We start from the raw sequence: 13,293 nt of genomic DNA, 5'->3' as shown, positions 1-13,293 counted from the left end.
ACTAAGTACCGGTCACCTGATCCATTCGTCCCACCGATGTCGAATCAGACACTCTCTGCTTCTGCTTGTGCTCATTCACCCACCCCCGCTGCCCGCGTCCATGGGTGCCCGACGCTGGGATGTACGAGCCGCTGTATTTTGCCTTTGACACATACCCAACTGTCATACCCCGAGTGAGGGTGCGAGGCGTCATGGCGCTTTTCCTGGCGGCCTCGATCTTGTGGGCCCTGATCTGGTGAGTCCCGTTATGTCTGCTCGCCCAAACACCCGCGACTTACCTCGTCGCACATAGGCTCCTGTACCGGGCATGGCAGGTCTGCCAAACTCCCAACGATGTCCTAGTGGAGAAATTGGGCCTGGATATTCCTCCACCCCCAGAGGTCACCCTCGAAGAGATCACCGCCCGTGAGATCCGTCTTGCTTGGAAACAACCAGACTTCCACAACTCAATACATAAGCATATCATCCAAGTGAACAACGTTAAAGGTTTGTATTGAATCAGCGCGAATCTCCCGGCTGGCGCTGACAACTGTCTAGTGGGCGAGTCGAAACGAGCGGAGACGGCGGTAGAGATTTTAAATCTCATACCAGGCAGCATTTATCACATCTGTGTTTTCTCAGTGAGCGCCGCGAACTTTCAAACACCTAGCGCCGTCCTTCATGTGCGAACCAAATCTCTCCCGCTCTCCCAGGCACAACAAAATGCCCCCGGCGACGGCCCCACGATTCGGGCATCGATTCCCCGTTCGACCGCAGGCCTGCCCACTCCTTCGGCTCCGGTGATGTCCCGTGAACACAGTGCCGGTCCACTGCCGGGCAAACGACCCTCGACAGGGCGGAAGCTATCACCTGCTGCCGGAACAGTTGAGACTGGCCATGCAGACGAAACGCAGAGAAGCGTGGTCAAGAACGACAAGAATGGATCCCTCGAGCAACTCGCCGATCGACTGAAGTCGCTGCAGCAGGAGAACGATAACTTGGAAAAGCAGGCAGCAGAGGAGGAGGACGAACACATCGCATTGCTCAAAGATCTCGAGAAGCAACGCAACGATTTGAAGAAGAGTGTTAAGGAGAAGGACGAGGCCAGCGGTGATCTCAAGAAACACGTCTACAAGCTGGAAAGCGTCAACCGCACTGTGCAGAGCGAAAAGACGAAGCGTGTGAGGCTGCTTCAACAGAAGGAGGCCCAGCGCAAGAAGCGCAAGAACGATATTGTGCGATGGCAGGAGAAGATCACTCGCATGACCGTTGAAATGGAGCAGGCCAAGGAGGACAAGATAAGTCTGGAAGAGGATGGCAAAACCCGTGCGGATGAAGTTCGAAAGAAGATTGCCGATGAGCAAGCGGAGATGAAGGCTATCGATGACGAGATCCAGGATAAAGGAGGACGCATCAAGAAGCTCGAGGAAGAAAGGACAAGATTCCAGGAGGGTGATACTGAAGATGGCAAAGAATTGGACCGAATTGATAACGAGCGGGCCCGCCAGTGGGAGGCTAAATTGGCCAGTTTACAGGCGCGCTATGCTACTCTCGTCAACATTCATACGCAAGCTCAGCAGCAGTATCAGGAAGCCCAGGAGCGAGTCAAGTGGCTTTCCACCCAACGACCCAGCAGCGCAGGCCCCTTCCCATTGGATCTCGATTTGTCCAATACTGCCACCATTCGGCCCCGCCGCCATCGCAGCTCTCTCAACAGCAATGTCTCGTCCCCTGTGAACTTCCCCAGCGTCGAGCCATCATTCTCCATCAATTACAACCCACCTTCCACTAGCTCGCCAACTTTTGCTCCGAACTCTGCCTTCTTCAACATTCATAACGGGATGGCTCTGCCGAGTCTAGACCCGCCGGAGATCATGCGCTCAGACATGGAGACAACTTTCAATAACCCTCAGATGAGCCCTCGTGCTGATGCTCTTCTGCCATCTGATCTCCTCGGGGACGAAGAATCTCCCGAATTCCCGCGCCCTGTTACCCGACCACGGTTTGACTCAAACCCCACTCCGCTGGACGGCTTTGGACATGGCCCCGTATCGCCAGTCTCTTCAGGCAGTCGACCTGGAAGTATCTTCGCCAGCCCACTCGGCACCTCAACCCGACAGGATTCTGAGCCCGGTCAACTGTCAGAGCCACCAAAGAGCGCTTCTCGGCGGCTCTCAGGCCTGTTCGGCTTTCATCGACCTCGAGGGAAGACTCTGGCAGACGAATCGCCTATGCTGGGCACTTTGAAACCAGGACAGAGTCAATCCTTCCCGCGCAATATCGATGAGATGGACCCGATTGGCTCACGACGTCGGCGGTTGAGCTATACTGGCAATTGGGCAAGTCCGATGTCATTTTTCCCGCGAAGCAACACTGCCGGAGTCACCGCAGACAGTTCGTCTGACCACCCACCCTCCCGGCGGGCTGCGTTTTCGAGCATCTTCTCTACCAGCAAATTTGGGTTTGGAAATGCCGGACGTGCGAATACCGATGGCTACGATCAATTCAGCCCGCGACATGACCCCATTGATCCCTCCTCACTTCTCGGCGGCGTCCGACGTGGTTCTCTGTCTCCACGGCCGTCGTCTACGTTCTCGTTTGACAACCAGCTCCCTCACCCCTCTACGGACAACCGACATTTCGGTTGGCCGTCGACCGAGAAAGCTGGGCATCGAACCAGTCCTCTTGGTCTTGATTGGGCTTCTCCGTCTACTTGGTCTCGAGCCCCTTCCCGTCGGCCTTCCATCTCATATGGATCGTCTGGCCACCTCCCGTTGGGGCTGACTGGGGAGCCTGATTTTGTCGAGGATTCGTTTGAACGGCAGCATCGGCCGCTCCAGGCTCCAATTGGCACTCGCCCTTCCTCGTCCCACCGGCCCCTCACGCCGAATCCGAAACTGAACCCGGCTGCCCCGACGTTCAGGACGGTCTTCACTGGCAAGAAATCGGACAAGGACAAGGATAAGGAAACCGAATCCTCCTTTGATCTGGAAGACGGTTCCCCGTCCGACTCTCGCATGTCCCGCGATTCTCGGTCCCTGTCTCATTTCACCGGCGACTCGTACGAGTCTTTGGAGCGCCTGCCTTCCGGCACGTCCGTGGACAATGCCTCGAAGGAGTCGTTCATCCGTAAGATCACTCGCAAAGGCAGCTCTGGAAAATTCAGCTCGTGGAAAGATCGCTCGGGTTTCTTTTCCAAGAAGGGGGAGTCTTCGCAGGGTGACATTGATGAGGATGGCGCCAGCGAAGCCCAGCTCGGGAAGAGCGTGGACAGCACTGTCTCCAGTGTGCCGTCTGCAGACAAGTCGACTCGAAGCAGCCTGGGATTTTTCTCCCGCAAGTCTCGCAAATCCGACAAGGCCAGTGAGACGAGCGAGCTCGCCAGTGAAACGGGTGATGAGGAGATCCCGGAGGAGGTGACAACCTGAGCTTTGTCTTATTTCTAGGAACTGAGATTTATACTCTAGTGATGCACACGGAAGATTATGACTGTTATTGGAATTTCCAACTCACCCCAAGTAGTATTCGTCTCCAGTAGTTTGTAGTTCGAAAAATGGTAGGGTTGGATCAAATCAGGTCATGTGACCCGGTTCAGTAAATCATCCACATTCCTCCATCCCGAAACCATAGACAGAGAAGGAGAGGAAGAAAAGATGGCAAACTCAAAGTAAGAAACGACGAGCACGTTCCTTCGCCTGTATCATTCCTGACCAAAGCTCAGATACGAATATGTCAAGTCCTTCGAGCAGCCAGACATCCTGCTGCCCAACACATGGATTGTCGTTCGGATTGATGGGAGGGGATTCCACAAGTGAGGCGCCCTCCATCCTCTTTTATGAGTAGAGTCTATATTATCTGCATATTCACTGTCAGTGAGCAGAGATGGTTGATCCGATCAGCCTGTCTATGTCCACTGACTCACAGCCATGCAAATATTGAATATTGCGCTTGCCCTTGTTCCTACCGGGATTTGATGCATATATCTGACAACTCCAGACTGTCTGATTACTACGCATTCACGAAACCAAATGACCGCCGCGCGCTGGACCTGATGAACGCTGCTGCTGCCGAGGTCATGAACGACTTACCAGATCTATGCATCGCCTACGGCGTCAGCGACGAGTACAGGTGTGTCTCACCCGGCTCAGCCTGTGTGTTTTTTTTTTGGACTAATACATTTCATAGTTTTGTCTTCCATCCAAGCTGCGAGCTCTTCGAGCGACGGAATTCGTAAGTCATCCTTATCACCTTTTTTTGAAAACCATTATCCACCTCCTTCCTCTCCCTGTCTATCTAACGAATGGATGGAAAAATCTAATCTGCTTTCGATCAGAAAACTGGTCACCACCATCGTTTCCTCATTCACAGCACACTACATCCATCAATGGAACACTTATTTCCCCTCAACGCCCCTCCAGCCGCGGTATTTGCCTTCGTTCGACGGGCGTTCGGTTATTTACCCGAATACTCGCATTCTGCGCGACTATATGAGCTGGAGACAGGTTGATTGTAAGTACTACCCGCAATTTCTTTTCTCCTATATCCCGCTAATATAATACGATATGATTGGCTACATAGGCCATATCAATAACCTCTACAATACAACTTTTTGGGCAATGGTCCTACAAGGTGGAATGAGCAATACGGATGCGGAACAGGAATTAAAGGTATACATGCTAGACTCATTTGTGATCGGATCATAATTCCAAAGCACAAAGCACAAAGCTAACCGAACCGGATCGACCACAGGGAACCGTGTCATCAGACAAGAACGAGATCCTCTTCAAGCGGTTCGGAATGAACTACAATAATGAACTCGAGATCTATAAGAAGGGTAGTGTTATCTACCGCCAGGTACGTTGTGTGTCCTTTATTTTTGCTGCATATAATCTGATACACGCTGCTCCTATCCAGTATGAACTGCAGGACCCCAGTCCAGTGCAGACATCTGCCGATGATGATGGTGGTAGTGGGGCCTCGTCGGCGGTGCCAGGGTCTAAACCATCGAGGTCACAGCAGGATAAGCTGCGGAAATTGCGCCGGAAAGCTAGGGTTGTGGTTGATCATGTTGATATCATCAAGGATGAGTTCTGGGATAGGAGGCCATGGATTCTGTCGAACTCGCCTGGGAAATTGCCTGTTGAGCAGTGACCGGACAGGTAGTGGTTACTCAGGGAATTACTGTCAGTCAAGAGATTGTTGTATATTCCCAAGCTCTGCTCTGTATCAACGTATGCGGCCAGTTACCAATGTAGTGCATATACAATTGGCTAACAGAATGTAAGATTTGCTCCATGGTATTCTCTAGGCAAACCCGAAGGTAATCTAGCCCAATGTTCATAAAAGAAAGAAGATGCCACACCCCGAAAACACCCAGCGCCAGTAAAACTCCGCCTATCCCGCAATCCAATCAAGCATCTGTCATTTTCCGATCCTCATCTTCCCCAGCCTCACCCATTGCGGTATCTTCACCAAAGATATCCTCCATCTTCCCATCCTCATCATCATCATCACCACCCTCCTCGGCATCCTCCGTCGCATCACCACCAGCACCAGCGGCTCCGCCCTTCTCCAGTGCATCGGGCATCTCCTCCTCAGCCTCGCCCTCACTATCCCATTCATCCCTCATATCCCATCCGATGCCAGTAAGACAGAAGCGCTCCGGCGGCAGTCGAATACCAGCCATGATCACGCTCTGGTCCGCGGCCGCAGCAGCAGGGCCACCCGCTTGCCCAGCGGCATCAAACCCCCTCGACACACCAGGCAACGCAATCCGATTTCTCTCCGATGCGAGATCCATCAAGAACTCCTTCGGCAGGCCGGCCTGGAACTGGTAGTGCAAGCGCGAGGCGATGCTAAGCCGCAACGCGGGCAGAGTCACGCTGGCGAGCTCGCCGCCAGATCCCTTGCCCGTCGTGCCTTCGCTGGCGCTGGCATACCCTTCTGTTGCGAGGTGTACGGAGTCTTGGAGGACGTTCGATGTGTAGCGGTATGCGAAGTCGAGGAGTTGGAGCGGGACTCGCTCTTGGTACGCTGTTACCCCCAGCGAGGCGAGGAGCATGTGCACGAGGCGCACATCGCGCGGTCGGCGAGACTTGCCACTGTCATGGAGGGAGGTCGAGGGGATTTGTGGTGGTTGCGTGGTTGTCGCGGGTATCGGGGCTGAAGTGGTGGTCGTGGTGGTGATCGCACTGGCCTGAGCCTGCGAGGTGGAGGGGCCAGGGGCTCCGTTCGCCGGACCTGAATCGCCGGGTGGAGTGGTTGGCGGCGGCGCTGAGCCCTGTGTCTGGCTGGGAGACGCCATGGTGGGGGGTTGAAGGGTAGGAGGAAAGAAGGCGAAGGGAAAGAGATACTTGAAGGTGATAAGTTGGCGGTCGGAGCTCGAAGGCACTAACCGCTTTGGGTAATCCTCTCTACAAGTTGACTTGGCTTCGATCTCTGTTTTCACTGATAAGGCATACTTATAGGTCATTCACTGATGAGAGAATGAGTTTATCTCCATGCAATTCATCTGTGTATACTGTAATGTACATAAATCGGAGAATTCCAATCCATCGCTTCAAACAGGATGGCCATGCAACGCAAAAGAGACTAAAGATGCCCGCCATAAACGCCAGTTGTATCCCATTGTACGCCAAAAGGGCCAGAGTCAGGGCCAGATTCAAAGCCACGTCCTAGTCCAAGGCTTAGAAGGGGGGAAAGAGAGGTGGAAAAATCAAAGAAGAGCAGAGCAGAGAACACACAGATGAAAACAATCACCGTGCAGCCTTCTCCTGCCGACTCCGCTCCTCATCCTCACGCATCATGCGAATCACCTCCGCCCTCCGCTGCTCAACGCGCAAAAGCTCCTCTTCCTTCGCACGTCGCCGTTCCCCATGGGTCGCAAACCACTCCTCGCGCGCGCGGTCTTGCTCCTCCGGTTTGGCGTGAGCGAGCATGCATGAGTTCATGGCGAGACGCTGTTGCCGGCAGACCCATGTTGCTGTGACGGTGCGGTTGACAGCGCATTGGGCGAAGGCTGCCATTGTCAATGTTAGCAAGGTTTGGTTTGGTTTGGTTTGATTTGTTGTTACAGAGGTGTGAGATTGTGAAGATCTGGGGTTATTGGGTCATTTGAGGGAGAGGGTAATGTAATTGATGGAGAAATAGAAGGGCATACATACCCTTGATCTCATCGGCGCAATGTCCCCGTACGCGCTTGTAGTAGAGCTGCTTCACTTCTTGTTCCTGGGTGGCAGAGAGTGGGAGGGGATTGCGGAGGTTATATTTCTTGGTTGAGGATGTGGAAGATGCATCCGAGGACGTAGATGATGTGGCCATGAGGGGTTGAATTGGCTCGATTGGGGGGTATCGAGGATGGGAGTGAGAGTGAGGAGAGGTGAGGTGATGCGTGGGTGGTGGGTGGTGGATGGAAGGATCAGCGGCTTGGTTATTGGATGAGGCAAGGCCGAGCTTGTAATAGAAAGCAGAAGTTGCCAGGTGTAGTAGAATATGAGGCTGACCGAGAGGTTGTTGCGGTTGGTTGAATTGTGTCTGTTGATGCGGAGCGCAGAACCGATTGTAGGGCGGAGAAGAAAAAGGCGGCAAAAAAAAGTTCTCGACTCAAACACTCCAGTCCTGACATCCACCACGCATAATTCTCAACAACCCATTCTGTGCCTTTTTACCCCGTTTTTATTTCGACTGCATACCTACAACTATCAACATGTCCTCCATGCGCAATGCCGTCCAGCGACGGCAACACCGCGAGCGTGGCCAGCTCGGCGGGCGTGAGAAATGGGGTATTCTCGAGAAGCACAAGGTACCTATTCCCCTCGAAATCTTCCTACAAAACGCAATCTAACTGTGCACACTTGTCAGGACTACTCTCTCCGCGCCAAAGACTACAATGCCAAAAAATCCAAGATCAAGCGCCTGGAAGAAAAGGCGCGCGATCGCAACCCGGATGAATTCGCCTTTGGCATGATGGGAGACCGGAACCATGTGCAGGGCCGGCACGGACGAGGGAAAGGTGTGGGACGGGACTCGGCTGCTGCGCGCGGACTGAGTCACGATGCTATCAAGCTGCTCAAGACGCAGGATAAGGGTTATTTGCGCACAGTTGGGGAGCGGGTGCGTCGGGAGATGGAGCGTCTGGAGCGCGACGTGCAGCTGCAGGGTGGGATGAGCGAGGCACTAGACGGGAAGGATCAGCGTGACGATGAATCTGAGGAGGACGAGGACGAGTTTGATGGATTCGACGACGTTGGGTCTGCTCCGAAGAAGCCGCGCAAGACGGTCTTCGCGGATGATCGGCAACAACAGCAGGCATTGAAAAAACACCGGCTGCAGGATGATGGGACAGATGAGGAGAACGAAAAGGAACAGACAACTCCTCGGAAGACACCCAAGCAGCTCGAGAAGGAGCGGCAAGCACTGGTCGAGGCTCGACGGGCTCGCAAACTCCGCAAACGGGCTGCTGAGACCCGTGAGAGTAAACTGGCTGCGCTGCGCAAACAACATGCAGAGATCCAAGCTGCCGAGCAGGAACTGGACTGGCAGCGGGCGCGGATGGACAACTCGGTGGGAGGCACGAATAAGCATGGCATCAAATGGAAGATCCGGGAGCGCAAGCGCTAGCCCTTACGCTCTACATTTTGATGACCTTCTGGGCTGTACATATTGATACCTTGCATCACCAATAGGCGTTCCGGTATATGGTGTAACCAAAAAGCAATCTAGGCTATTCTCATTTAGGCTAACTAAGCCCAAGGATTAAAGTAAAGATGGTGCCATTCATAGAGTTGCGATTGATAATCCGTCGGCTCCGGCACCGGAGGGGCAGTACCTCGTAGTCCTTCTCAGTCCAGGATATGTACCAGTGTATGTCCACCAGACTTGAATACTAGTTAGTGAATGTAAGGATATTCACATTTTCGCACCTTTAATTTATCTACTCCCTCTCAAAAAGGCCCCGTCTGTTCTTCCTCAAGTCAGTTACCAGCAACGTTGAATTAATAATCCCCGCTGACTCATCTCTTATCGAAAGATCCGCCACCCCTCTACCTTCTTCATCTTTTCCCAAGTCTCTCATTTCTTTTTATAAAACACCATGGCTCCCTCTGTCGTGACCATCGACGCCTCGGACGTCGACATGGCGATCCCGTCGGCGCCAACCCCACAGAAGCGCACTCTTCTCCTCGCACCCCCCTCCATCGCCACCGAAGAATCCAACCTACACGCCCTCTTCACAACCTTCGACCGCACCACCACCGACCTCCAAATGCTTGACCGTCTCTCTGCAGGCGTGGTCTCCCTACCCACCAACACATACGACCTCGTCCTCCTTCTGACAGGCACAGACGGCTCCCGACGAACCGAGGCACTGCACCTGCTCAATCGGGGCGTCTATGCTGCCCTCGTCCCCGCCATGAAGCCCGGTGCGAAGCTACAGACGCAGGATAGCGGGTTCGGGCCGGCGGAGACAATGGAGGCTGTTCTGGCGGGACTGGTGCAGACACCGTCTGGGTTTGAGAAGCCGAACCATGACGCTTCGGCGGCTGTACCGCTGCGCTTTGGCGCGAAGAAAAATATCCCTAAGAAAACCACTCCTCCTGCCCCGCCAATGATGGGTATCAATGACCCTACAAATAATAATGACCGCGACGACAACGATAACGACGACGAGCTGATTAATGAGGATGCCCTTCTGGACGATGAAGACCTGTCACGACCCATCATGCCCCGTACGTTTGATCTTCCTCTTCCTCATCAACATACACTACTAACAAATATATCCATCCAGCCCCGGAATGCCAACCTAAAACGGGCCGCCGCCGCCGCCCTGCAAAGACTGCACATGCGGCCTCGCAGACCGGCTGGAAGCAGAAGATAAAGAGCGGCGCGAGAAAGCTGATAAAGATCTGAACGTGCTGAAGCTGCAGTCAGATGATCTGAACGAGCTCGATTTCACAGTACAGGGCAAGACGGGCTCGTGCGGGAGCTGTGCTCTGGGTGATGCGTTCCGCTGTGATGGCTGTCCGTATCTGGGTATGCCAGCTTTTAAGCCGGGCCAGGAGGTGCAGATTCTTAATGATGCACAGTTCTGATTTGTCTGCTTCTGCTTCTGCATTTGGCTTGTTTTGATTGATTACTGGCTGCACTGGCTGATATTAAAGGGTATCCATGTTGCTTTTTGTCTTTGACCTACATTTACTTTGATCATGTTGCTAGAGATCATTCAGCGTGTACTATGCCAGTCTCCGTTATGACACTTTTGGGGTCTTCCAAACAGGTTCTATTTATGTATTGCTATCGAAAGTCATCATCAACAAATCGTTAAAAAGAAAGTCAAGCCAAGTCTCGTCCACAACTTTTCTGAACAGAAAATGAATATTCCATCCATTTCATTGTGCATCGTGCATGACACGACACATAGTTCATGCCCCGTTCTGCTGAATCTGAGCAACACGGATGCTGATCGCCCGCTTGTGGGCATCCAGACCCTCGAGCGCAGCGAGCGTTTCCACGGTCTTGGACAGACCCATCAGGCCATCGGGGGTCAGGTTCGAGCTGGTGATGTGCTTCAAGAAGGAGCCGAGGTTCACGCCGGAGTATTGCTTCGCGTAGCCGTAGGTAGCTAATTCCAGTCCATTCCAGTTAGCTATCAAGATACTTAATCGAAGAAGAGAAGAACTTACGCAGGGAGTGGTTAACACCGGCCGAGTAATCACCCACACTCTCCGGGGTCCAGGGGCCGATGAACACACTGCCAGCATTCTGGACCGTTTCAACGACCGCTTCGGCGTTCTCCACCTGCAGAATGAGGTGCTCAGGCGCGTACGCGTTGCTCAGGGCCATGGCCTCGGTGATGTCGCGCACGGCGAAGGTGACAGAGTGCCCAAGGGAGCCGCGGACAATGTCCATGCGGGGCAGGGCCTTGGCCTGCTTGTCGACTTCGTCCTCGATAGCGCACAGTTCGGTCTCGGTTAGACCCACGGCAATGAGAATCACCTGCGAGTCAACGCCGTGCTCGGCTTGGCTCAGTAGGTCGGATGCCACGAAGGCTGGGTTGGCGGCCTTGTCGGCGATCACTAGGACTTCGCTGGGCCCAGCGGGCATGTCGATGCTGACGCCCGCCGACGTGTCGTTAGATACGAGCATCTTGGCGGCGGTCACGAATTGGTTCCCGGGACCTAGGATCTTGTCCACCTTGCTGATGCTCTGAGTGCCGTACGCCATGGCGGCCACGGCTTGGGCGCCTCCAGCTAGGACAATGCTCTCGGCACCGACCTTGTGCGCAACATAGACGATCTCGGGTGAGATACTGCCGTCGGCGCGAGGGGGCGAGGCGAGGACAATCTTCTTGCAGCCGGCCACCATGGCCGGAACGCCCAGCATCATGGCTGTGGAGGGCAGCACAGCCGTGCCGCCAGGAATATACAGACCAACACGCTCGATGGCACGCGAGAAGCGAGAGCAGACCACACCAGGCATGGTCTCCATCGTGAGGTCCTCGTTACCCCCCTTCTGTGCGGCGTGGAAACGCCGGATGTTACCGATGCTGATGTCAATTGCCTCCTGCACCTCGGGTGTCAACTGCATCAGCTCGGGTGGGTAGGGCGCTTGGATGACCGGGGAGGTCAACGATGTAGCCTTCTCGAACTTATGGGTATACTTGAGCACTGCAGCGTCGCCGTTGTCCCGAACATCCTCAATGATCGGCTTGACGAGACTGACAATGGCATCATTGGACTTTTGGGAGGGTCGCTTGAGGTATTCGGTGACCACCTCGGGGGCCGTGGTAGCGGTAACCACGCGCTTCATCTCCAGGCGCGTTGTGCGGTCCTCCTTCACCGGTGGCTCAGGATTGGCAGGGGCAGGCTTGGATTCAGTCAGACCAGCCTTCTCAGCCCAAGGACCCTTCGCATCGCCCTTTCTCCGCTTCACCTTCAAACTCTTCAGGTCGAGATTCCGCTCGATATCCTCCAAGCTGACGCCAGCAGCCGTGCACTTGGTCAGGGCAAAGTAGAGCAGATCCGCAGCCTCAAAGGCGATTTCCTCCTTGGTGTTGGCCCGGCACAGCTCCTCGGCCTCCTCCATAATCTTAGCCTCCACGAGCTTAGGCTCATTGAACAAACGTGCCGTATAAGACCCGGCAGGAGCGTCCACCTTGCGAGCCTGGAGAGTCTTCTGAAGACGAGAAAGACCGGTAGAGGCACCGAAGCAGGATTCTGTACCGAGGTGGCAGAAGCCTGTTATCTGGTTAGCATAGACACAACATCGAAAGAAAAAGGTACACACCTCGCCCAATCTGCTTAACCACAAAGCACAGACAGTCCGCATCACAGTCAAACCCAATCCGGATCAACTCCTGCACATCGCCGCTCGATTGGCCCTTGTACCACAATCCGCGCTTGCGGCTCTGGTAGACACCCGTCCCTGTGCGGAGCGCCTCGGCGATGCTCTCGTGACTGCTCCAGACAGCGCCTAGACACGAGCCACGCTCGTCTGTGACGGATGTCGCGTACAGGCCATTCGCCTGGTCGGTCACGAGGCGCGACGCAAGAAGGTTCGCGGCAGAGATCTTGTCGGCGACGTTGCGCTCAACGGTGAGTATTTGTGAGGGGAGGATGGCAATTGCGCCATTCTGCATGGTCTGCTTGATCACTTGTTCCGAGACATTCTCGGATTTATGGGTCGTGTAGATGCGCTGAGCGTCGGCGGGGATCTTCAACTGCGCCGCTGCAGCCGAGACAGCCGCAGGCTCCGTGGCAACACAGACACTGTCCCGCTCGTTGGCATTGGCCAACATCCACTGCTCAAGGCTGTTCAATTGGGCGTCCGATGTAGCGTAGACGATCAACCGCGACGAGGGAACGGATTGCTCCGCGGAGAGGGTGGTCAATTGGTCGAGGGAGATCAGGATCTTGACGGCGCCAGCATTGAGGACATCGACCAGGTCGCCGGCGGAGGGTATGCCGGTCGCGTCGACGACGACATCGAGAAGACGGAAGTTCTGGCGCAGGAAGTGCTCGGCTTGGGCGAGGTTGGAGGGCTTGATCAGTACGCGGCCGAAGTAGGCGATCTGCTTGAGGGAGAGCCCGGACGTGGGGGTGGAGGGGTCGTAGGCGATAAGGAAGGGAGTCGCCATGATGCTGGTGGTGGGTGGTGGGAAGAGAGGAAGAGAGGAAGAGAGTGGTGAGAATCCCCTGGACCGGGGCAGGGAATAGGGATGCGTAGTTAGTTCGTTAGGTGGTGTTGTTGAGTCACTGTCACTCCCGTTGCTTTTTTTTTCCTTTCCTTCCCGCCCCGATGCCGGCGGGATGATTCATT

General features: G+C 54.5%; 6 protein-coding genes across 6 annotated transcripts; 3 read left to right on the top strand and 3 right to left on the bottom strand.

Annotated features, from left to right (window-relative positions):
* Positions 1–119: 119 nt before the first annotated feature.
* N7510_001241 (Fibronectin type III domain protein) lies at positions 120–5,130 on the top strand (the record flags this gene model as incomplete). The annotated part of the gene is made up of 9 exons (XM_056973168.1): positions 120–235; positions 293–486; positions 538–3,395; positions 3,696–3,790; positions 3,976–4,107; positions 4,165–4,209; positions 4,313–4,488; positions 4,558–4,646; positions 4,729–5,130. The coding sequence occupies 9 exons, from the start codon at positions 120–122 to the stop codon at positions 5,128–5,130; spliced, it is 4,107 nt and encodes a 1,368-aa protein (XP_056838285.1).
* Positions 5,131–5,389: 259 nt separating this feature from the next.
* Positions 5,390–6,283, bottom strand: N7510_001240 (putative transcription initiation factor TFIID, 31kD subunit; the record flags this gene model as incomplete). Its single annotated transcript, XM_056973167.1, has 1 exon — positions 5,390–6,283. One exon carries the CDS (start codon positions 6,281–6,283, stop codon positions 5,390–5,392), a length of 894 nt encoding a protein of 297 aa, XP_056838284.1.
* A 451-nt stretch (positions 6,284–6,734) lies between these two features.
* Positions 6,735–7,299, bottom strand: N7510_001239 (uncharacterized protein; the record flags this gene model as incomplete). Its single annotated transcript, XM_056973166.1, has 2 exons — positions 6,735–6,997; positions 7,143–7,299. 2 exons carry the CDS (start codon positions 7,297–7,299, stop codon positions 6,735–6,737), a joined length of 420 nt encoding a protein of 139 aa, XP_056838283.1.
* Positions 7,300–7,684: 385 nt separating this feature from the next.
* N7510_001238 (rRNA-processing protein UTP11) lies at positions 7,685–8,598 on the top strand (the record flags this gene model as incomplete). The annotated part of the gene is made up of 2 exons (XM_056973165.1): positions 7,685–7,780; positions 7,840–8,598. 2 exons carry the CDS (start codon positions 7,685–7,687, stop codon positions 8,596–8,598), a joined length of 855 nt encoding a protein of 284 aa, XP_056838282.1.
* A 472-nt stretch (positions 8,599–9,070) lies between these two features.
* N7510_001237 (Cytokine-induced anti-apoptosis inhibitor 1) lies at positions 9,071–10,067 on the top strand (the record flags this gene model as incomplete). The annotated part of the gene is made up of 2 exons (XM_056973164.1): positions 9,071–9,704; positions 9,811–10,067. The coding sequence occupies 2 exons, from the start codon at positions 9,071–9,073 to the stop codon at positions 10,065–10,067; spliced, it is 891 nt and encodes a 296-aa protein (XP_056838281.1).
* Positions 10,068–10,397: 330 nt separating this feature from the next.
* N7510_001236 (histidine biosynthesis protein HIS4) lies at positions 10,398–13,111 on the bottom strand (the record flags this gene model as incomplete). Its single annotated transcript, XM_056973163.1, has 3 exons — positions 10,398–10,597; positions 10,659–12,212; positions 12,262–13,111. 3 exons carry the CDS (start codon positions 13,109–13,111, stop codon positions 10,398–10,400), a joined length of 2,604 nt encoding a protein of 867 aa, XP_056838280.1.
* Between the last annotated feature and the right edge of the window lie 182 nt (positions 13,112–13,293).

This window comes from Penicillium lagena (genome assembly GCF_028827675.1).
Source record: "Penicillium lagena strain IBT 129212 chromosome Unknown utg000001l_segment0_segment0, whole genome shotgun sequence".
NCBI lineage: Eukaryota > Fungi > Ascomycota > Eurotiomycetes > Eurotiales > Aspergillaceae > Penicillium > Penicillium lagena.
The sequence above is the reverse complement of the archived record's forward strand: the minus strand, read 5'-3'. Positions and strand labels throughout refer to the sequence as shown.